Source organism: Pteropus alecto, unplaced genomic scaffold (assembly GCF_000325575.1).
Source record: "Pteropus alecto unplaced genomic scaffold, ASM32557v1 scaffold46, whole genome shotgun sequence".
Lineage (NCBI taxonomy): Eukaryota > Metazoa > Chordata > Mammalia > Chiroptera > Pteropodidae > Pteropus > Pteropus alecto.
Window position 1 is genome coordinate 1132550 of NW_006439231.1, and position 25947 is coordinate 1158496.

At 34.0% G+C, this 25947-nt stretch overlaps 1 protein-coding gene across 1 annotated transcript; it reads right to left on the bottom strand.

Moving 5' to 3' along the window:
• On the bottom strand, positions 1-25947 carry STAP1 (signal transducing adaptor family member 1). The gene is made up of 8 exons (XM_025050038.1): positions 25828-25947; positions 18640-18711; positions 14175-14285; positions 12076-12132; positions 9304-9476; positions 7786-7914; positions 1959-2028; positions 1-90 (listed from the first exon to the last, which is right to left on the bottom strand). The coding sequence occupies exons 1-8, from the start codon at positions 25945-25947 to the stop codon at positions 1-3; spliced, it is 822 nt and encodes a 273-aa protein (XP_024905806.1).

Here is a 25947-nt window from a genome sequence, read left to right on the forward strand (position 1 = left end):
TTAATCAGTTGAATATATAAATGGTCGTAAATTTCCTCCAGTCTCCTTCACAAAATAATCAATGACGCTAAAAAGGTTTGGGAGTGTTACCTGTATAAAGAGAGGGTGAGAGAAAGCTCAGTGTCATCTGTGTAAAGATAGAAGTAGAGCTCAACTGAAATTTAATGGAGATTACTGACCTCTAGAAAATTGTATCAATACCTCACTTCAATGGCTTACTGAATGGTTTTACCTATCCTTGCACTTTTTCCTCCTTTCTAACCATATTCATTTCCTGTTGAGAAATTACCCATTTCCCATTTTATACCTTTTGGTGGACCATAATCAGGCACTCTACTTTTCCGTAATTATTGCATGAGGATATGACTCAAGTTAGGCTAGAAAATGCTCCCTTCCTGAAACTGATCTTGAGTAGAGGAGCAAAGAAGAATAGCAGATTTCTAATCAGGGGGTTTTTACTATAACTACTGCTTTCTCATCCCTAAAGGTTTTCTAGCCTTTCAGTCATGCTATGTGTTTCCTATGTTCTTGAATTTATTTTTGCTTAAGTTAGCTATAGTTGGTTTCTTCTGTTTGAAACTAATAGAGAAATAAGCATTTTAATATTTCATCATAATAGTATAATTTGCTTATCTAGGAGTAACTGAAATACATTGCTACTCCAATATTTTTATACAAGTAAAATCAGGTTAAAACTGAATATCCCTGGTAACCTTGAAGAGGGGAAAAAATTCACAAAATGACAAGCCGGTTGAAGGGTAGGGTTGGGGAGAGTGAAAGGTGAAATAATAATCCAGGCTGTTATAGCTTTCCTTACACTGGGGGCCGTTTGTGCTAATGACAGATATATGAGCCACAGTTCACCATTTACAGAGGCACATTTTTCTTCCCTGACCATTGTTTCCAGTCATTTAGTTATTTGGGTTACCCTTCGGCAATCTAGTTCTCTGTTTTCTTCATTAGAAATTTTGGAAAATCCCAGTCAGGCGTGGACATGAGAGTGGAGATGCTCTGGGAGGCAATTTATGGTGAAGGTTTAAGTGGAGTATATGAATCAGCAGCTGCCCTGCTCTTGGCAAAGGTCACTACCAAACTCTAAAGGCTATGGTCGAAACATTAAAAATTCCACCATACTGACTCTTTCTCTATTTGATCAACACAGTTTTCCTGAACAGGCGGAAGAAGTAGGAGCTCAATTTAGAAAAGATCATATCAATATCTTCAAGACCCAGAGGTTTCATTTAAGTGATATTACTTTCCCAGCCCAGTCTTCTAACCACTGCAGCCAAAGATCACAGGGCTGTCCTCCCTTTTTCCAGCATCCTGGACCATAGGCCACATTACTACACTTCCATTGGTTGAGACCAGTGTAAATACCAGTCTTCCCACCTGTTTAACAGGCATTACTTCAAGACAATGATAAAGATTAAATTAGATGGTGTATCTAAAGTACCAACTCTGTGCCTAACACAATATTTAGTGGTTATAATATTATATCTTCAGCATCATGATAAGTTGGTTGGGATGGGAGAGGGGTTGCAGACAAGGATGAAATCTTTTCTTCACTATTATGTTGCTAATAAAAGGAGGGATTTCTGAACTTCTGCATGGCTTATATTAGAGAACTAAGCATTCACAGATTTTTTTTCCCCATTAGAAATAAGCACACTGAAATACTTAGCTTGGGGGATATAAAACAACTACTTAACAAAGATAGTCTTCTCTCCCTGAAACAACTATATTGATAAAGATTTACAGAGAAAGGAAAGTGTAAAGAATTATTACCAGATTATCTTCTACTCTGCCTCCTCCATGGGTTTTTGCATCTCACTTCTCACCCTGGATACCTACACTATGTTCCCAGGCAAGGAGTCTGGGAACTACCTTTCTTTGTATTCTGTAAGGCAGGTTTGGAAGGAAGCAAAAGAAAATTCATCGACAAGGAAATAGCCACTTACAGGTTTTTCCAGTTCAATAGTGTAGTTTTTTCCTATGCTCATCACTTTGTAGTGCTTGATTCTTGGCATGCTAAAATGAAAAAAAAAAGAAAAGAAAAAAAGAAAAAAAAGGTTAATCTCTATTTGAGTATACTATTGGGTCAAATCAAACTAAAGTGAGTATAAAATATCACCCATATAGTAAAATCTGTGTTTCAATGACTGTGGCTTGGGGGGATAAAAAGATTTTTGCATTTTTCTATTTAACTGGTTCTGTTTCTTTATAGGAGGTTATACACTGTGTAGGAAATCTGGGTTGTTGAGTGGGTCAATGAGGGATAAATAAAGATATCAAGAACTGAAAATCCTTCAGGCAGAAATGTTTTTAAATGCTGGTAATTTACAAAGTAGACAACATTATAAAACCCTAGGTGGGCATATACAGATCAAAAAGTAGAGAGAATTACTGGAAGCATATTACTTTCTATTGCACCTCATCACTCCAGTCAGAAAGTCCTCAGTGGTTGTTCTTCCTGCTGGCTTATACACCACCTGGGATATCTGCTAACTTCAGGGTTGACTTAGAGATCTGGAAAATGCTAGGTGTTAGGTACTGTATGAACACTTAGGTGGGAATGTAAGTTCAGTGGATGAATCTTAATATCTTCTTCTATAGTCACATAGCACTCTAAATTAATATTACCCTAAACTTGTGATATTTATTTAACTATCAACTGCTTAAGAACAAGAAGCACATTCTATTCACCTTTGTATTCTAGCATCGGGCACACAATAAATGTTTATGAAACTGAATTTTAAAACTTTAGGAGTCTATCTCATAGTGCTAGTTGCTAGAACTAATTTATACCGAGAGTGTAAGTCAGTGTCCCTGCCAGTTAGTTCTGAAAAGCATGTTTGCCTTGCATTCCCTTGATTTATATGACAATAGGGCCAGAACCAAGACTTTTTCTAAAGTTGAAAAGTTATAGTATTTATTACACTGCCATTTGCTTGAAAAGACAAACTAATTTAACATCTGTCCCATTTACAGAAGCTGGCTAAAGCAAAATTGTCTATCAGGTTAAACTTGTCTACAGGGCCTCCCACCTTCTTTTTCATTGCTCCTCTCTTCATTTCCAGGTCACATTTCTCTAGGACTGAACTACACTTTTGTTCAAGGGACTCTCTCCTCATCTACTGTTATAGCCAAATCTTCTCTCAATTGGATATAATGTTGGAAAACAGCTAGTAATGTTATTCCAATGACTTATTCTAGAGCTTACTTTCAACACATGGATAAACACTGACCTCTCGCACCTCTCCTAAAAAAAAAAAGAAAAGAAAAGAAAAGAAATAGAAAGTATTTCTTAATGCTAAACTTTCAGGAATAACTTACAGACTGGTGATGGAAATGCATTTTTGGACAGAGGGGATCTTTGGGGTGGTTGGCTATGGCTTTATCTTATCCCTCAATGAAAACACCTTTATAATTATTGTTATTTCTGAAAACTCTCACCTATTCCAACTAGAATTCCTATATTCTTATGAAATAACTGGCTGTTATTCCTTGAAAGACTGATAGAAAGCTTGAAGGGCATGGCCTTTTTAATAAGAAAGATCTAGGTTCATATTCTGGTTCTGTATTGTAGGTTCTCTGTACCTTTATCTCTTCATTTATAAAATGGAAATGATAATGCCTTTCCTCCCAAGACAGTTGTGAATTATGTTTGAAAAGTCCTTAGCACAGTGTCCGACACATTTAGACACTCAGTAAATTATAACTATTTTTTACTACTTTAAAATTCATTGTTTTAACTTAGTAGTTTCTGTAAGTCTCAGCTTCTTTATCTGTAAAACATGAAAAATACTATGTCAGTTTTTATTGTGCCTGAAAGAAATATTTGCCAAGCACTCAATACAGCACACACATAGTGCGCTATGAGCGGGGACAATCATTGTTGTTGTTAGTAGCCATCATATCATCAATATCAATATTATCATTCATAGCAAAGCTGTGGGAGGAAGAGTAGCAAAGGTTAACACGATCTCTTGGAACTTTTGACTAATAGGACCAACTTCTGAACAGAAAGTAAGCTAGAAAAAAAATTCCACTGAAGTCACAGGCTTTGACTCTCATTTTGGACCTTTGTTTTTCTTTCATATTTTTTTTATTTGTTTTTCCAAAGGAATAACAAGAGGGGTAGTGGGGGTGGGGGTAGAGTAAGATTGACAAAATTTGCTTTGTTGAAGTTTCCTGATTTTGTCCTGAAAAAAGAAGAAACTTGTCTTTTAAAAAGAATGTGTGGCCTTAAATGTGGTTATAAGTACTTGTTCTTAGGTTTTGACCCCAATTTTTGCAAAGGAATGAACTTGGGGTAAATATTTTCTACTGCTTCCTTGGCTACTGGCTTTCTAAAGTGTTTACACTGCTAACTTATCATGTAGTCAATAATTTTAAGAAAACCAAAGCATAAAGTTTGTTGTAAGAATAGCTCTGTCTTATGAATTCACACACCACTGGGCTGGGTAAAGGCGGATGATCCTTAACATCAAGAGAGGAGTCACCTGATTATTTGGCATTGAATGACTTTTTCTTCTTCCTGGGAACTATAATCTTTCCTCCCACAGCTGATTTATTAACAGATGGAGATAATTTTACTTTCATGCTATTTTGTAAACTAACTTGTCCTTTCAGCTAGTGTTTTACCAGACACACTGATCTAAATGTGAATGGCTGAACATTTCTCCCACAGCCTGTAAGAGAATGAATTGGTTTTGGGGGTGACACAGGTGCTTCCTAGATTTCTGCCAAGTCTTTACATTAAGCTCTGCAGGCTAACAAGCTAAATTTCTACTACTCTCTATAATTGCTGACCTTTAAAATTAAGTGATCTGTTAAATAGAAGATATTAAATCCAGGCATTCTAAAGGACTTGTTTTGAGGCCTTAGAGAACACATGTAACTATACTTAACATTATAGTTATATCTGGCTTTTTATAAGGAAAATTTGTACAATAACAGCTAAAAATTTTTAGACCAGTTTCATGTTATAAACTACGCCCCCAGATCTATATAAGCTATATAAGCTTATAATGACTGCAGTGTTAGAATGCTCGACTTTGATCTTTCCGCCTTGCCTCTTGCCTTCTCCATAAAAGCTTGGAGGCCGGGGGATGATTAGTTTTGTAAAATATTATAGTTTTGTGACCATCTGCTGTACAAAGTATGAGCTTCTATATGAATTCAAATTGGCAATGAGTATACCAAAATTAGAATTGCATAACTTTGAAATGAACTTCTTTGCCAGACTCTTTCTTCTGAATTTAAATACAAAACAAATATAACCAAAAACTATGACATTTAACTTATATCCTAAGTATAGAAACTGCTTGTGTTTAGTCCAAAACCACATCTACAGCAGAGAACACTGTTATTTCTCATAGCTTGCTTATACACAATGCAAAACACAATGCAAAAGCTGAGCTCATTTAGACTCAAAAGAAATCTGGCTGCTGTTGTGCAGGAAATACACAGTCTTTAAAGAGCCATTAGGTCTCAGGGTTTTGTTTCAAGCAGAATAGTAACATAGAGTTCATATGCAAATAGATCAAACACTCAATCCAACCAAGAAAAAAATAATGTGTAACAAAAAATTAATCATTCTCTTGTGTGATCTAGTTTACATTTCAAGCAGTTAGATGGTTTCTTTTTAAAAAATTGGCAAGATAAATTTTAATTCATTTTTATATATTCTTATTTTTTTCAAGTAGAAGTAAAGAGTTAAAGACATTCTATATTTATGTGATAATAAATTTCTTAAATTTTGAAAAAGGACAATCTCCTTGCTCAAGATATGCTAAGCAGAAAAATCCACTTTTCTCTCAGGAATTCTATGTTCACCGATATTTAATGGTCATCATTATTTTTATTTATGTTGGATTTGTTTCAAGATAGCAAATTAAATTATAAATCAAATAAATTATAACTGAATAATCTATGATATTCTACCATGTTAGTTGAAAATTATTAACTCCTATAATAAACAGAAAAAATAATGAAACTAAAAGGTTAAGTTGACATAGATATTCATTGTGAAAACATACATACACACAGATTCTCTTACTTCACACACAAAATCAGGATCTGATTTACCATCTAACATTCTTGCCATCTATTCAGTGTACATGGCTAGTGTATAAAGACATTCATACAGAATAATTGGCGAGTGAATCAAGCTAATTAGAACCAAGGCTCATACTAGCAATGCAGCCATTATGCCATAATTTTAATTTTTCCTGTAAGTGATTTTTCTTACTGTCTTATTCATTATCAATGTCTTCAAATTTAATCTATTTAGAAGCATTGACATTTATGGTGGATTGGTAGATTCACTGATAAATGTTATCATTAAAAATTTAATAAAATATTATCCTCAGAAAAAATAGATTCAAGAATCAATTTCTATTTATGCTTTTATAGAAAAAATAATCATCTATTGGATATTTTCATATGGGACAAAAACCTCTACATGTTAATTATATTATCAGTTGTGAAAATGTTAACTATGCCAGAGCCCCTATTGAAATGCAAGTTTTCATAGATTCTGAGAGTTGAAGTGAATCTTAAAAGATCCAACCACCCTAGTTACACAGAAAAATCAACATTTGCATGTAAATGTTACTGACTATACCAAACATAAACCATTTTACCAGAAAGACATTATTAACTTTGACAAGAGGTTCTTAAATGGTCCTTTCTATAGATACATCAGATTATGCCACTTCTTTACTCATCACAGTCCAGTGGCCCCCATGGTATTTCGAGTAAAACTCTTGTCCCAGAACGACATGTAGGGTCAAGAGCAGGTGTCCCCAACCCCCAAGGCTGCGCATGGATACCGGTGTGTGGCCTGTTAGGAACAGGCTGCACAGCAGAAAGTGAGCAGCAGGCAAGCCAGCGAAGCTTCATCTGTATTTGCAGCCACTCCCCAGTGCTAGCTAGCATCACCGTCTCAGCTCCACCTCAGATCATCAGGCACTAGATTCTCATAGGAACAGCTGTCCCTGGTGCCAAAAGATGGGGACTGCTGGTTAGAGGGATCAGTCGAGATGCTCACCTCTGGAATCTCATCTCTTACCACTTTCTCTTAGCTCACTCTATTGCAGTCACAGAGGCCTCTCTTTGTTTCTTGAACAAATCAGGCCTTCCTCTGCCTCTGGGCATATGGCCTTGCACCTGGAATGCTCTTGTCCCAGGTATTGGCATTGTTTGTTCCCTCGCTTCCTTCAGGTTTCTGCTTAAATGTCTGTTAATAAAGTAGGCCTTCCCTCAGGACTCTATATTAAAACAACCACAGCAACCCCCACCAAAAAAAGTTCTCTATTTATTACCTCTGAAAGTTCCTATCTCTCTCATCTTTCTTTATTTTATTTCCATAGACCTTATTATCGAATAGATGACATTTTTCATTATGTATTTATTTAGAGTCTGTGTCTCCTTATAAGTATGTAAATGTCCTTAAACCAGGGATGTTGTTTTGTTCACTGCTGTATCCTCAGTACCTAGAACCACAATAGTTGCTCAATAAATATTTGTTAGAATGAATGAATGAACAAATAGAACTATATCCAGGACCAAAGTAATTTGTTCATTCTTCTTCCCTACTTCAGGTATTAGCCTTGGCTCAGTCTTTACTATTGCTTATATAACATTCCCTCCCTGTTCTTGTATTTATACTGTTAGTCCCAATAAAACACATAGCAGATGCTGATACAAACTTGTATGACATTGCTTTATGAAGTGATATCATGCTTTTAACAATCCCATATGTTCTTTAATTAAACGTACTCTATCTCCTGCCGGATCGTGATGGAGAAGTTTCTACTGTCACTACCAGGCCTCAGGATCATATTTCCCGAGGAAGGATTCTTCTCAAGCATCTCAGTTGCTTCTTTCCGGGACACTGTATAAAAACATCTACAGAGGTGAGATAAAAAAAAATTTTTTTCTTAACTGATGGAGCTCATTACTTGAAAAAATGCTGCTAAAATTACTTCAAGAACTGCAGTTATTAAATTTCTTAAAATTCCTAGCTTTATTATTATAATTACAATGATAAAATTATAACTACTATTATTATAAGCCTGCACCACTACGACTATGCTTATGCTTAAGGCCCTCCTGCCCCCACCTCTCCAAAGCCTCCTTCTTTAACCAAAGAGGACCTGAAAAGTTATCTACTGATCAGTATATAATCACCATAACCATTTAAAAATCTAAGACAAGAATTAATAGTGTATAGTTTATAATAGGCTCTTAGATAAATAATATTTGTCTAAAGATACACGCTTCTTTTGTATCTTTTCTCTTTTAAATAACTCATATTTAAGAGTATGCCTGAATTCAATTCTTTTGGTATAATACGACTTTCTTAAGAAAGTGCTTTTCTCAGTTTTTTAGTAAATATTGTAATCAGTGAAATATATAATCACAGAAAAATATGTGGCAGGATATGCAATACACCAAAATATTAACAGCAAATATCTCTGAGTTGTGGGACAAGGAATGATTTTAGTCTTCTTTTAAGTTATCCATAGTAAACATATGTTACTGGTTTTATTGAGCAAAAAAGAAGCAGTCTATGACTTTTAACCTATCAGTTCATCAGTCGTCACTGGTTTCAGCTAAGAGTTATGGTTGGCAGTTTTCAGTGATTATAGAACAGATAGAATATGTATCAGAACCTGATGTCGCAGATGGTACCAGGACAAGTTTCACTGATGAGAACTTTACCAAGATTCTAAGAAGGAAGGGTTCATAGTTTTAAGTCACACTTTTGAGTAAAAACAGATGCAGGGTGTTACTGAATTCAGTATGTTCTATGCCTTTTCATTTTTCCAATACCTTACACACTTTTCACAAGGCCTTTCTCAAACTACAAACTCAATAACTACTCATTGATTGACTGAACAACAGGATAGAGCATTTAGTCATTTTTAATTCTTTGGTATAATTTTCTGATAGAAAATCAGTCAATCAGAGTGTTGCACGGTGAAAAAATATCGTTTCCTTCCTTCCTCATAGCAGTTTTTATTTAGGTTTGAGCTTTGGAAAGACTATCTGTTCGGTGTAAAGGTGTGAGTGGAAGGGGATTTCCTGTGTGGTAAGAGGGTTGGTTCAATTTTGCATTTTGTATTTTGTTGATTATGACATAGAAGAGGAAATGTGGCATCTCAGAGATATGCTGCTTATCCACAAGAGAGCTTATGGCCTCTGTCTTAACAAAGTCAATGACTAACTCTCCTTAATCATTAGAAAATAATATTAACAATCTAATAAATAAACTGGAGTTCATGGTGCACTTACGCTGGCATAGGGTTTAGTACATCCACATAATCTTCGATTGGTTCTGTTTCTTTTTCCAGAGATGTACTTGGTAGTCGCTCTGTCTCAATCCTCCTTTTCTTTTCTCTCTCTAAGACTTCATGCAGTCTAATTACTTGCCCAGGAAGGAGTGACACATGTTGGGGAACCGACAGCTAAAACCAATTAAAATAGTAGGCAAAATACTAATTAATTTTAGCAACGATGAGTCTGTTCTGGTCCTAAGGAACTTTGGTTACCTAACAGAGATAGATGGGTAGAATCACGAGTAGAGGATCTTGGTATCGGGTAGGTGTCCTAGAACAGCCTCTGAACCAAACTACAGCCTGCACAGGATGCCCAATCTTCTTTCAAGAAGTTTCTTTTGGTCTGGCCTCAAAGCAAAATACACCCATCTTGCACTACTGACTAATTCAAGTAACAACAGACTTCTCATTTTTTTCATTCTGAGTTTACTAGTTCACTGCCGGGGAAGTCTCAGAGCACCTGCAAGGTGCCAAGTTCTTCCTCAAGTAACCTAGAATTAGCTCCACCAACCATATGGTAACATGGTGTTGAGATGGCACTATTTATTAAAAGACTGAGAATCAGCAATCAGAGGTTTATATTTTGGTGTGTTTGTGTGTATGTTTCAAAGTTTTATTCATACATTAGGATTATGATACTGCTCTACTTACTACAGTTTTTTTTTTTTAACCTTTTCTAGAGATATGTTTTGGATTGAGTAATCTATGCCCTCCTAGTCTATACATATACTCCTGATTTAGACCTCATTATGACCAGCGATGTCTTCTTGGAAGGTGTAATCTGAACAATAGAATTTTTTTTTTTATGTCACACTACCTGGCCTGCATTTTGTGGCAGCTATGTCTGATTAACATCTTGATCTCCAGAGTAGGATGCATGCTTTTCATGGGGTATATAAGAAAATCCACTGAAGTATGGGAAGAAAACACTAGAACTTCATTTTCTATTTATTATCTAATTAATTTATATTATTGTTTATATTTTAAAACACATGTGCGTACATGTATATAAAATTTGAAATAAAAAATTACTACTAAGGGCACAAAATCAAAAAGGTTTAGAGACTATTCTTCTGGATAATTAAGCTAACTAATAATCAGTAAGGCCATTTTCTTATATACCAGTCCAGAAAAAAAAATAATAAAATGAGGAAAAAATATTTATTAATTGCCTACTATGTCCTAACTATTGTGTTATTGCAAATCCTCACAACAATGCTACAAGATAGGTAATATCTCGGCTTTACAAAGAAAAAAAAAAGGCTCAAAAAGATTAAATAACTAGTCCAGGGTCACATGGCTAGTAAGTTGTGAAACCAAGACTCAAACTCCATTTTCTTTCATTCAAAAACAATGTTCCAGCTCTTTCAACTATAGTCTATGTTTCTCAAATTTCTACTAAATTTCTCCTAACAGTGGCATGATGTAAATGTATACACAGAGCGATCTGGGATCCTTGTGCAAAAACTTTTATGGAAGCACAAAATTTAAGGCAACTTGTCTTCTCTTGGAAATTCACATAAATTTTATTTTATATTTTGTAACATGCCAATGTATATTTTAATTTTAAAATAATTTTTTTTATCCTTTCCTCAAGGAAAAAGCTGAAAACAAAATTTGGGGGCCAGAACATCAGGTATAATTAGTGTACCAGAAAAATGCACCCTGAGGTCTTTCCAGTGGTTTTAGTGTACTCCTTGACACCGGCTCCAATACCATTGGGACATTTGTGTAATGCCGTGGCACGCAACGCTGCCTTTCCACAACAGAGGAGGAGAACACAATTCCTCTAAGAGTTTCTCCCTTTCTCCAAGTCAGCATGTCTTTCACATCTTTAACTGGCCCACTTTTTAAGCCACCTCTGACTTATCCACACGATAGTTGAACCTTCAACTTTTACATGTTATTGACTGAGATAACCAGAATCCATCACTCAGTAAGGTGCAGTGCTTACTTCATGTGAATGCAAAGACTACTTACGAACTAGTTTTGGTAGATAGAGTCTGAATTTAACTGACTCTAATAAACCTAGAAAGTTTTCTTATCTTCTCAAAGTGTTAGAGAACCTGGTGCTATTTTAGGGGCTAGTTATCAAAGTACCTCATGTTTCAAAGACAGTCGCTACAGTGGTTTTATTTTAAATAATAGTAGTTATCTTGTTATAACAGTTAACCATAAGCAGTAGATCTTATTATAGATTTCTGATAAGATGCCACAGAGTTGAACAGATAAGCATCCCTTTGTCTTAAGACTCACTAAACAATCATTTAAAGGAGAGTTTTAATTTGATGATCCTTCCCTGAAATATTATTTATGTTATTCATAAAATCCATCTCCATTTTATAAATGTATATTGAATATATAAGAATGAAATTGGAAGTATTTTAGAGGATGCTATGTAAGTTACAAATACCAGAATATACAAAGGATGACTGTGTCACAAGTAGATCTCCCTGACCACTTGTTATTTGGTAGCTAGCTAGCACATTGCCCTGTTTATTTTCTTTATAACGATTATCACAATTTTAAATTACATTGTTTACTTATTTATTTTATTTTTCCTCTCCATCCCCTGATAAAAATATAAATTTCATGAGTAAGTATGAAGATTTGTGTCTCTTTTTCAATTGCTATATCTTCAACCCCTTTCACTCTGCATGGTTCATAGTAAGTGTTCAGTAAATATTTGTTGAATGAATGAATCGATCAAAAGTAATGTCCTTCTTACCTCTGTTACTGTTAGAATGAAGCCTCTCCATTCTTCTCCACTTTCTGTGTTCTCTGTCTAAAGATGAAGAAAAAAAACAAAAACAAAGAAGAAAAGACATGAATGACTATGAACATTAATATTTTTATTAACTTCAAATAACTTCAGAATTTTATGATTATTTTATAATACTCAAAATATGTAAGCCATCAAAAACCAGCAAGATGGACAAAATGTATATTCTTCTACTGAAGCACATTGTTTCAAAAAGTCAATAGTAATTTTTTAAATCATTTAGAATCAGTCGAAAGGAAGAAACAATTCATTTTTCTTTTTGCTTAGAACTATTAATGTATTTGTTATGAAATATTTTAATACTGTTCTCTTTTGTCAGAAGACAGAAATATATAATTTTAATCTGCTTACTAAACAAGTAAAATCATACAAATTTACTTAACTCAAAAAACTCAAATGTTAGCACACTTATTTCTGCAATATGTCAACTCATGGTCCCTCCATTGGTATTTAACACTGACTGGCTTTAAGTTTGGGACAATCAGGTAGAACCAACGTAGTCAGTCCTTAGAAATTTTCAGTTCTTAGCTCCAAAAACTACTAATACTGCTAACATTTGTTAAATGCTTATAAGTGACAGCTACTATTTAAGCACTTCACTTGTATTAACTGATTTAATTGTCATGGCAACTCTGCAAACGGTAATTTTATTTTTTTATTTTACAGATTTATTGATTTAACAGATATTTATTGATTGCCTTTTAGTGCTAGACACTATTCTAGGTACTGATTTACACTGGAGAACAAAACAAAAATACTTATTTTCATGGAGTTTAAGGTCTAGCAAGAAATAAACAACAAACATAATAGTAAATTTTATAGTGTCAGAAGGAAATAAATGGGAAAATAAAATGTAGAGCAGAGTAAGAGATTGAGAATGCCATTAGGGGTTAGTAGAGGGGAAAAGGGTTACAATTTTAATGAAGTAGTCCAGGAAGATCTCAGTAAGAGGGTTATATCTGACAAGACTTACATTCAGGCAAAGAAACCAAAGCACGGAAATGTTAAGTAACTTGTCTACAATGACACAGCTAACAAATAAAACAGCCAGAATTCAACCTAGGCATCTGACTCCAATCTTGTGCTCTTAACCACCACACCAAATCATCTGAGGGCCTTGCTTATACATAGATTCTGGGGCCCAGGTTTATGGGGTGGGGCCTGGATTTCTAAGTACAAATGATTCCTAGTACACTAAAGCTTCATGACCAGTGTTTTCAAGGTCAGCTCCAACTATATCTTACTCAATTGCAAATCGCTCTCTTTGTTATTGCTGTAGTTGTTGGTTGACTTTAATTGGCTCACTTTGAATTCTGGGTGTTAACGTGGTGAGTTTTAACAAACAGATACTTGCGTGTGTCGAGTTTAATGCAATTAATAACATATTTTGCAAGTTGTGTATGTCTAAAAAACAGTTCTTGTTCAAATTTTTCTAATTGTCTCAATAATGTTCAGTAGAGCTTTGGGGTTTGTTTTGTTTATTGGTTCGTTTTTTTTTTTTCCTTTTCTGACTCAGGATCCAATCCGTATCACACATTGCATTTAGTTGTCATGACTCCATATTCTCCATAACTGGAATAAGCGTCCAGTCTTTGGCTTTTTTTACACTGCTATTTTTTAAGAGTATAGGCCAATTGCCTGGCAGAATGTCTCTCAATTTGTGAAATATGGGTTTCTCTAATTCAGTGGTTTCAAACATGTATCATGTTGGACATGTCTCAGAATCATCTGGGAACTTGGTCAATGCCAAGTTCTTGAATACCAATTCAAAGACAGCTTTTAAAAAACACCAGGTGGGATCTCTGACTTTGTCAGAGGGCAGAAGTACATGGTTTTAATGTGCTTGTATACTAAACAAGTGAAAATGTCCTTTTAAATCCCTCTTTAGAAAACCATAGTTCTTGCCAAAAAGTAAGAAATATCAACAAAGTATAGAACTTGACACTTCTATAATTCCTCTTTACTTCAGCCACTGAGCTATGAAAAGAGGTGAATGCTATTTATAACCACAACTTGTTTCAGACCAATTGCCTGTCCTCACTCACCTTCAGTTGCACTTCTTCTTTTGGCAAAACAATGGTGAATTTTGCACAATTCATTTCAGTTGAATTCTCCATAAGGCATGTGAGGTCTATTATGTCTAACTTGTCAACATACTGCAAAGATAAAAGGAAATCCCATTAAATTATTTCATGGGTAAATACATCAGTTTTAGTAGGAAGGAAAGTAAGTAATATTTTACTTTCAATTGATTTGTACTTTGCATGATATCCTGGTTTTCAGCGTGTCATCCCTTCTCAACCCAGAGGGCATTTGGAAGTGTATAATGTGGTGGTGTGCTAGAGCTGGCTCAAACAGGTTTGCAAAAAGTTGATTTGTTAAATTTTCAGGAATTTGCTAGCCAGTTGTTAAACACAGCTATTACTAAAAGTTAAATTGTATAAACACATAAGTAAATAACATATTAAAAAACAAAGATAAAGTTCTAAATTCATAATTTTCTAATTATATTACTACATAGTATTCTCTATGGTTTTAAGGCTTTTTACATCTTCGTTTCTGTGTGGTGGAAATACTATATAATGGTATATACATAATGGTACTATACAGCATTGTACCTTTCTTCTCACCTCCATTTTTAGTGAGTTCACATTGATAGGGTGAAATCAGTCTTGGCAGGAGTATTTCCACGGAAAACGGCAAACTTTACAAATTAGAGCTTGGTTTATTGTTTTGCTAATTGTTCCAGAGGTCAAAAATTTTTTTATGTAAAGGCAAAATAGTAAATGTTTTAGGCTTTGTGGACCACATATAATCTCTGCTGCAAATTCTTCTTCTTTTTATTTATTTATTTTTATTTTACAACACTTTATAAGCGTAAATAGATTTCTAGTTCAGAAACTGCAAAATCGGGACACAGGCTAGATTTGGCTCAAGGGCAATAGTTTGCTGGCTTTTGGTCTAGACTTAAGAAAATGAAGGAGAAAATGTTAACAATGCAGATGAAACTTGAAAGTTTGTTGTGTCTGAAGCTTTTTCATTTTGAAAAGAACAAAAAATTGACAAAATATTCTTTTATAATTCAAAAACTGTTATCTTAATCAGCAAAAAAATTGCTCATGTCATTAACAGCTAGGTGAAGTTCTCACATACATAATTGTTGTTTTACTTTCCTCTTATACATTAATGTAAACAAAAGCATTAGCCAATACTCATGTCAAATATCATATTTAATGACAATAAATTTATTAGGGAAACTACAGATTGAAAAACAACTCCCTTAGTCATATGATTAAATTGCAATCATAGTTGGCTATGGATACATGTTCAGAAAAATCAATAACAGCATTCTATGATAATCAATTACTTATATGAAAATTACAATAAAAAGTATTATGTATTTTATTTTTAACTGTGTGCCACACATTCATGTAAATATTTATAATAAATTTATATACATATATTCATATATACATTTTTTCCAGAAAGCTATTATTCAACATTTACCACATATAACTGGTTATGAGGATCCTATTAAGAAATTTCTATCTTATCCCAGTACGATAAAATTTTTTTTTTTTTGAGTAATTAGTCTATGTATATCGGTCTGTATACAACTGGCTAGACTTGCTCTCTAGTATTAGAAAGATTAAGACCACCTCTAGTAAAAGCATAGTAGGGTTTTATGACATAATTTTTTGTTAAACTAACCTCATTCTCGACTACTTTTTACCTCTTCTTTTTTCTTCTCTGTCATGCCCAGTAAATCTTATTTAACTGTGTTCTTGTAGGTTTCCTTATTTTATTTTTCTGAATAAAGTAAGACATAAAAATAATAAATAAAATTTTTCCCAGAACTATTCCCATATTGATGAGGTTGAGGGTGAGTTTGGGTTGATCTACTTATTTTCAATGAATAAAGAGCAATTAAACATGGAAAGAGAGATATAAGGGAAGGAGGACAGAATTTAAAATTAGACTAGAATCTTTTTCTGTTGGATTGTCTAGATCAAGCTCAGTGAATTTTGCCGAGACAAAGGAGGAAGCAATGGAGGAAGAAGTGGCCCAGTTAGATAGAGGGCCTGTAAACTGTACTATTGATTAGAAAAAAGGAAGTTATATCTTTTTGGTTTTAACTGTAGAATTGAAAGAGCCTTGAAATTCACCTGTCTAATCTAGCTGCCATCTGATGCTTGAATTTTCTTTAGGCTAACCCTCCATGTAGTCATCCAGCCTGCTTGAACATCTTAAACGGCATGGAACTCAAGCCTCCTATGAAGCTTTGCCTACTAGCAAGTTTATTCTTGTATTAAGCCACAGTTTTTCTCCAGACAATTTCCATCCATTGGTCCTAGTCCCTTTTCTCTGGAATAAGACTTAACAAATTCAGTGACTCTTTCACATGACTTCCTGACAACCTTTCAAATATTTAAAGCCAGTTTTAAATTCTTCCCTACTATAGGCTAAATGTTTACAGTTCTCACCTTCTCTGTCCTTGTATTTTCTTTTGAGATAATCACCCCAAAAATTTATTTCTCCAAAAGTCTGCATCTTCTTTTAACAAAATTGGTAGATGGGCAATTCTGTAGCATTTCAGTATAACAGTCTCTTAGCATAGCTGTTAAGAATGCTGGCTCAGAAACAAGACCTGCATTGTAACCCATTCATTAACTCTCTGATCTTGTACAATTTCTTAATCTTTAAACTTGACTGTTCTTATCTAAAAGTAGGGATTAAAATAGTACCCACTCTGCAGAGTTGTTGTGAAAGTTAAATGAGATAATGTATGTAAAATACATGAATATTTTCTATGTACTTTACCTTTACTATCTCATTTAATCCTTTAGATAACCTTATGAGATGGGTGACTGTTTTCATCCTAATTTTAGAGATTTGAAACTGAGTGTGTGATATCTTTCATTTGCATCTCTAGATTCAGTTTTATCCCTTCACCACCCAAAACTATGCACCAGGGGATGGACCAAATGGACAACATTGTGGGCACCCTTACCCTCTGATTTTCTGGGGGTTGGACTGCTGGTGATCAGAAGAGTTATAAGAGTAAAGTCAGGTATTTATTACCCTATGCAGTTGCTTCTTCAATCAAAAATCATTCTCTTCTCAAAGCAGTCATCTTCACACAACTCTCCCCACTATTCTCTCACTCTTATGGGGCATTGTTACTAGCCTCAGTTTCTGTACTATCCTTTGTGGTTTTCCAACATCCTGCCCACTGCTTTGAGTGTTGCATCTTTATTAAACTCTCTTTAAATGGCCCAATTTGAGATGTCATCTGTTTTCTACCAATTCCCTGTCCAATACACTGAGATACAGAGAGATTAGGTTGGTAGCCCAAGATCCCAAGCTAGCACAGTGGACAGTGGGAGGGCTAAGATAAAAACCCAGGTAGTCTACCTGAAGACTAAGCTTTCAGTCACTAAGCTGTACTGCCTCTTGCCATGTAGTAAGTGAGCAATAACCATTAACTCTCTCACTTACATGTTCATATGAAGTTTAGACCAGGGGCTTTAATTTTTTCCTGACATTAGTGGGCAGTGGGAAGGCACAGCAGAGGAATTACTTTTATTAAAATTAATTATGGTATTTGAAAACACTTTTATATAAATCTTGTCTATTCAGAACTCTGATGAAAGACGACCACTTTGTTTATTTTTTAAAATGGCTTTTGGTTAGTTTACCACTAATGGTGCTGAGATGCTTGCGGATGAAATACATTACATGGGCTCTTTTTCCATTTCTTTCATTAGATCTGGACATGTAATAATGATGTTGTAAGGAGTGTGGGCTGCTACATCCATGGGCCAAAATATTTTTATTTAAACAAGTTACTGGATCATAAAATCTCTTAAAAGTATAACATTCCAAGGTGGGCAAACATTTACTACTAAAATACTACATTTTATTTGTGGAAAAAATAAAATCCACAATCACTTTTCAATTTTTTTGTGTGGAAAAATTAAAATACAAGTCAATTATTTGAAATTAATACAAATAAATAAATCTCAGAATCTCTTTATTGTTATTTCCATGCTTGAGCTCTTAGAAGTCCTGCTTGGTGGGGTGTGTTTTTGTCTTTCTGGAAAAATTAAATTGTGACATATTGTATGTTATAAGGCTTTAAGGAATCCTTTAGTTCCTTTCAGATTATAAGTGCATGTGATAGCAGGATAAAAAGTGGGCGAAAGTAAGGCTATCACTTGGTGTTAGGTAATTTGTATCCAGATGTATAGCTAAAGATTTTATTATCAGGATAAGTAAGAAAAATGTAAAGTTAAAAATATGAGTTAATACTTTCTTCTGAGTTGCCTAGAAAATTTTATTATGGGCTTTATCATTGATAGCCTTCACAGATATAAGTGTTCTTATTTGAATTAGTTTTACTAGAACATCTTTACTCTTGGAAAACAGAAAATCCCAAATGAATAATGAAGTATATGACAAATGTATATTGGAAAAAAGTTAATGGGATGAACGTGTTTAACTACTTACTATTGTACTCTTTTTGTCGTTATAAAAGAAAAGTGTAGTTCCTCTCAACTCTGTCCAATAGTATTTATACTCCTGTGGGAAAGAAATCATACGCATCAGTGTATATTCGGCTATTTTCCTATTGGTCGTTTCCTTTGTAACTTCCCGAATTGCTGTGTGATATAAGATTCTTTATCCTGAGATTAATTGCTTAGTTTTTATGGCTTAATTTTATACTTCATTCTTGATTAAATCCTTTACAAATTTATTTTAGTGAAAGGTGTGAGGTAAGGAAGTAATTTGATTTGTTTTTAAATAGATTGTTTTCCAAAACGTTCCTCATTGATTGAAGACATTTAATTTTTATGCAGTTTCAGTGAAAGCTTGTACCCATAAAAGAGGGGCCATTTAAGGAGCCAGGATAGGACATAGGACAAGCATTTATTAACTACCTTCCAGGACAGTTGAAAGGATTGAATAAATTAATACATGTAAAACACATAGCGTAATACATGACTCATACTTTGGGTTCAACAAATGGTATATATTTATATAGATCAAGGAAATTGAGAATGATAAAAATAACACCATCAAAACTAAGCTTTGAAGTTCAAATTTCATTCATGTGGTGAATATTTCATTGTTAATACATTCACATTACTATGGTTTCTATAAAAATACAACTTTTTAAGTTTAAAAAATTTAAATAACCTAATCAGACTCTTATTTTACTTAAGTGAAAATTTATTTAAATAAAGAAAAGATTGTATTACAAAAGAATGGCAAGGGCATTTACAAAACAAAATCCTTTTACATCTAAAGACTTACCTACATACCCAGCTCTTCCTCAAAGTATATTAAAAAAAAATCCCAGTCAGTTTCATGGTCATGTTAATCATTCCTTCCCTTAGAGTTTAATAAGCTGAATTTTTGTAACATATTGAATTATCTGGACTTATATTGAGGATTAATGCAAGAAAATCACAAGAAAACATTTTTTCTTTTGCTTATAAATGTGAAGATACTTTTATATATTATGGTATTTTGTGTCTCTTTAATACTGACATATCATTTATTCCTTTTTGCCCAGTAAAATGTTTGTTACCTCTTCAGAATTTATATACTTATTTTCTCAAATAATGAGAACTCTATAATCCATTGCTTTTATTTGCCTTGGCTACTAGGAAGCTCAAGATTAAAATCATTCTGAATTAAAACACCTGTTTTTCTCATATTCTAAGTAGAACTGTTTTCTCCCTTTGTATTCATGGCTGATAAGGTGCTATATTAGCTAGCTTTTGCTGTGTAACAAGCCACCCTAAAACTTAATGGACTAAAAACAGCAAATATTTTCTATTTTTGACATTCTATGTTGGTGGATGATTTTTTTGGATCTGGGTAATACTTGTCTGTGGCTGAATGGTCCAGTGTGGCCTCATTCACTTGCCTGGGGTCTTAGCTTGGGATGCAGAATGACTAGGAATGGTATAATAAGAAATATGTTTGGTCTTTGTCCCCAGTTTCTGGCATAGAGATCCTAAACTCTGAGTGTTAGGAGTGCTTTTATTACCCATAATAAGTCCCTTTATATCACATCTGTGTTTATAGTAATGAGGCAACTTAGAATTGGACCCATGAAGGGCTTCAGGATGGGTCTGATCCCCAAAAGAACAAATGATTATAGGGTTGGAACTTTCAGTCCTACCCACTGACCCCCCAGAAAGGAGTAGAGGTGGGGCTGAAGATTAAACTCTCGACCAGTGACATGTGATGAGCTTTCTAATTAGTGGACACATCCACATGGTGAGAGAGTGATGTGCCCCACCTCCACAGGAACAGAAGCACTTGTGCTTGGGAATTTTCCAGACCTTGCCTTATGTATCCCTTCACCTGGCTGTTCATTCGTATTCCTTACCAATACATGTAAGTAAAGTGTCTTCCTGAGTTTAACTCTCGACCAGTGACATGTGATGAGCTTTCTAATTAGTGGACACATCCACATGGTGAGAGAGTGATGTGCCCCACCTCCACAGGAACAGAAGCACTTGTGCTTGGGAATTTTCCAGACCTTGCCTTATGTATCCCTTCACCTGGCTGTTCATTCGTATTCCTTACCAATACATGTAAGTAAAGTGTCTTCCTGAGTTTTATGAGCCATTTTAGTAAATTGTTGAATCTTAGGAGGGGGTCATGAGAACCCTTGATTTATAGCCAGTAGGTCAGAAGAGACACTAGGGACTTGCAACTGGTGACCAAAGTGGGAGAGGCAGTCTTGTCATACTAAGCCCTTAATTAAGTTATAGGGTCGGCACTGAATCTGGGTAAGTCAGTAGTTTTAGAATTAAACTGAATTGTTCAACAATCAGTTAAACCAGAGAATCAGAGAACTGGCTATTGATATTGGAAAACACCCCATTGAAACAATTGGAGTCTCCCTCCACATGGTCTCATTCTCCAGCTAGCCCAGACTTGTTCACATGCTGGCAGAAAGATTTCCAGGAGCAAGAGAAGACAAAACCCATTGTGCGAGTACTTTTACATGCTCTGCTTTTGTCAATTTACCAAAGCATGACCCAGTCCATATTCAGTCGCTAGAAAACTAGACTCAACCTCTTTATGGAAGAAGCAGAAAAGCTCCCTTTCAAAAGAGAATGTGAGGTTTGAAAATGTTGGTAGTATTACTGCAGCAATTTACCTCAGAGGCACAGTTGGAAATTGGGGCAAGGTTTCTTTGCCCAAGACTTGTTGTTTTTCCATTCCATCCTACCTCCTCATTGAGAGCTGGCTATAATATAATGTAATGAACCTGCTGATACCTCCTGACCAAGAATGAATTACCACAGAAAAGAACAATTCAGAAGGGCATAGGATTGAAGGAACAGCCAATAAATGGTTGTGTAGTTTTACTGATGTATAACATCTAAGTTCAAGTTGAAATTCGAGACTCTAATTCTTGGAGGAGAGGAAAGCAAGAGAAAACACTGAAGTCAAAGTCTACTGCTCTGTTCATCTTTGTGGTTAGCCTCATTAGTATCAAGTTGTCATCAGGTAGAAAACCTAAAATCACTAATAGCCAGTGAAGATTAATAGAGTTCCTTTTGTGTGTACATACAGACATCCATCTGTGCTCCTGAGAAAAATTACAGGTGTTTAGTCATGACAAAATATGAATTGAATAAGGTTAACCAGGGAACAATGAGAGTTTTACTGATAAAAAAAAAAAAAAAACAAACATAAAGATCCATGAGGAAAAAAAAGATTCATGAAAAGAATTATGGAGGGTTTATTAAATGGGGAAGAAACAAGAACAAAGGCACTGAGTTGAAAGTAAAGGCGGCTTGGAGGAAAAATAAGATTACAAATAGCAATAGGCCCTATGAACTCCGACCACAGCCAAAAACCTAAGAACAGATCAAGCTTATATTCAGTATGTAGAGACATGTGGGTCACAGTCTTGATTTAGTTTCTGATAAGCGCTCATGAATATCAGTATAATTTGAGTCATCTATAAATATCCCTCTCAAAAATCAACAAGTAGGTGTATATTTATATCTACAGAAGTATGTAAATATTTTAAATGAAGTCCTTTTTGAATGAAATACATTTAGCATAAAGTTTTTTTTATTTTTTAGCAATTATTTATGTTGAATCACTGATGTAAGAAAGGGATTTATATGGGACTTTTGGATTTATTGCTAGTTTTATAATCACTAGATGACCTTGTATTTAGAGTTTAAGGTCAATATCTCATTTTCATTCAATTAAACAAATATTTTGCAAGTCTACTGAGCTCAGTGTGATAAAGAATCTAGTGAGCAGACATCCCCAAACTTTGGAATTCCACAACTCCCAAATGGAATCAGAATTTTAGTTTAAAATGAATTATGATGTCAAGTGCTTTGCAATAAAATTCAAGGTGCACTCCTTAATGGATGAGGAATATTGACCATAACCTCTGTGACCATATCATCTGTGAGAGGATAAAATAATTACTGTAGGGATCAGAGTGACAGGACATTTAGAACCTAGTGTGATATCTGCCATATCACACCTCAAGTAAATACACCCATTATTATATAGTCCATTTGATCATCACAGCAATTAATTTAGTTATGCCAGAGAGTAATTATTCATTTTAGAAAAGAGAAAACAGATTAAAATATTTAAAGGTCCATAGTTGGACTGATATTTGTATCTCTTGGCTCCCTAGTGCTCTTTCTCATAGATGTAAGTAGTAAAAATGGATTACAATGCAAAATCCAGTTAAGTGTCTCCTTATCCTTTGTTATCAATAAAAAGCTCCCATTCTTTTTTCTTGTGAGCACGTAAGGTACTTTTGCTTAAGGAAGGATGTTGTATAGTGATCTCCAAAGTGAAGCACATAAATCCAGAGGTGTGCAAGATAATTCCACTGGGAAAGAAACTTTAAAAATATCTAATTATATTTTATTTGTGTCATCTTTCTTGGTTTCTTTTTTGCATATATTTCATAATTTGCTTGGAGTATTAGTACAGAAATACACATGTATTTTCTAAATAAATTAATATTCTTGCATCAGAGATTTGTGTTCAAAAATGTTTTCTTGAAAGGATTGTTATTTTTTTAACATTAGAGATTATGAGCATAGAAAACTGTGTTTGAAAGCACAACTGAGCCCTGAAATTTTTCTAAATAAATTAGTGGCAATTAGAGGACTAATCAGAGAAATATTATTTTGATACTGTTATGATGACTACATTCTTATGCTTGAGCTAATAAGAAGACATACACATTGTTTTTGAAGTTTATTACACACAGATTGGAGAAACTGTGAGATGTTGCCTAAACTCAGGTTTCAAACAGTTCCAAAAAAATGAGAATTTCCCCATTTATAAGAACTGTGTTGCTATTCGTAACTCATTGTGACATTTAATAGCTCTCATTATCAAATAAGTCTTCCTGATTCATACAAAATTCTAATGCTGTGGTTTAAGTAAATTTTCCTACATTATCTTTTCCATGAAGAATATATACTTTTAATAGGTTCTTTATTTGAGATCTACTGACCTTCTGGAATTGCATTTTAAATGATGTATGTTGGCACACTTTCCTAGGGGGCAAAGCCCCTTAAGTTTTAAATGTGTTCTGCCACAAAAACAGCTAAGAAACACCTGTTAACCAGTAATCTCCTTATAGACCAGGTTACTCCTCAGTTATACATTCTCTAGCTTAAATGTTCTGAATTCCTTCAGTAGAGACTTCACTTAATGTTCTGCAGAGCCTCCCAACTTTCTCCAGCCCATTAGCTCCAAAGATGACCTGCTATATACTCTTGGCTCACCTTCCTCTCAAAAGTTCCCTGGCCTGGCACTTGGCGGCCGCTTGTCTAGAAATCACATTTTCTTTAGCTTTTTATCATAGCTTCTATTTTCAAGTACTTTATTACCGTGTCTCTCCTTTGAGCCACAATACTGTGGACTCAAAACTGATTTTAGTATGTTAATAATAATATGATAAATAATGAAATGGGAAGAGAATGAATCCAACCTTTGGTGTGAGTCAGGTGTTTTACATATGTTATCCCTTATAACCACCCTATTAGACATTACTGTCATCCTCTTGCTCTTTTCTCCCTGACATACAGGTAAAAGATACTTTGCTATGAATTCAAGTTGGAACACAAGTTAATTTCATCAGAAATATTTATGCCTATAGTTTATTCTTTCTATTTCAAAGCATGCTTTCTATAAAAAGATACAGTAGTAATCTGGTAAGGGAATCATCATTCCTTACTAAATTTAGCCTTTTGAAGGGAGTCTTTGTGTTTTATTTATATTCTCTAGAACTGAGTATGTTGTACTTAGTGTAAAGGAGTCATACAATAGAGGTTGCTTAAATGAATAAATTGATTAAGCTTCTACTGTATATCAGGCATTGTACCTTGAGAGGCAGGTCATATGCTCTTCATCTTACAGTTGAGGAAATTAAGTCTCAAGGAGGTTGAGTAACTTGTTTAAGATCACAAGCTGTAAATAGCAAAACCATCAGGTAAAGTCATGTTTTACTGACACTCTAAAATCCTTGTTTTTTCTGCTAACCATACCAACGGAATTCCTTCTTTAATCATTAAAAGGAACTTGATATCAGCAAGTTATTATAAATACTTTGGAAAACTTTTAAGGAATAATCAAATTGAAATTACTAATTAGAAATTTATTTTTCTCAACTCTTCTTTCCTGGCAAAGTGTAACAATGTGGCTAGCTGATGGTAACAAAACTAAGTTAACTTTTAAAGCATATGGGATTGGGAAGGGAAAAAAATAAAGCATATAGAATATACCAAAAAATATTACAATGTAGCTGACAAATATTACTAACACATGTTTAACATCCATTACAGAATACAAATTACGGTGTCTTTACTCTTGAGTAGTAAATGATCTGATTATGTATGCAAGAAATATGTATATTATAGATATTTTCACATACACGATTTTTTTCTAAATATTGATAAACCCTCAGAAAATACATTTTTATTATCACTATTAAACATTTCTTATGGCATTTATCAGAACACTTAATTTTTTTCTAATTTCAGTTAATTTTAAAATTTCATAAAATTTGACCTAAATCAATGATGTTTTTCTTTAGTAACAGGTACTTCATGTTTATTTCTTTCACTAGTTTTAAATAATTCACAATTTTAACAAAAAGTTTTTATTTTTGCGTTTAAAAAATATGGAATGTTTTATGAATTTTCTTAGAGTGAATGCATTTGTCTCATAGTGTACATACTACCCACAGAATATCCTATATATTTTAAAGTATCTTGAACAGTGTTTTTAGAACATAATATTAAACAATATCAATTTTGTCATTTTCATAATTTCTTATAAGTTTATCACTTAAAAAAATTTGATCATTATTTATAAACTTCAAACGAGAGTAGAAGCAGAAGGTTTAATTTTAATCCTTTTATCTTATCGAATTGTTTACATTACTGACAACATTAGAACCTTATGTTATTATATATAATACATATGTGTCTACACACATGTTTAAGCTACACATTGTGTTTAAATTATGTGAAATTAGATAATATTTCTGAGCTCAAGGAAGAGAGTTTAATCCCAACAGAAACAAGGAGGCACTTGTCTCATCACATTACCATGAAATAAACTATATTAAGACAGAAACTTCTAGTTTAATATTATTATCTTTGGACTTACCTGGTATTCTGACCGCTTAACTAATAAAAATCCTTCAAAGTATAAGGGTAGAGCAGTAATCTTTAACCTTTCTTGAAAGATCCTGCGAGGGGCTGGTTTTGGGGGCTTCATAGCCATCAT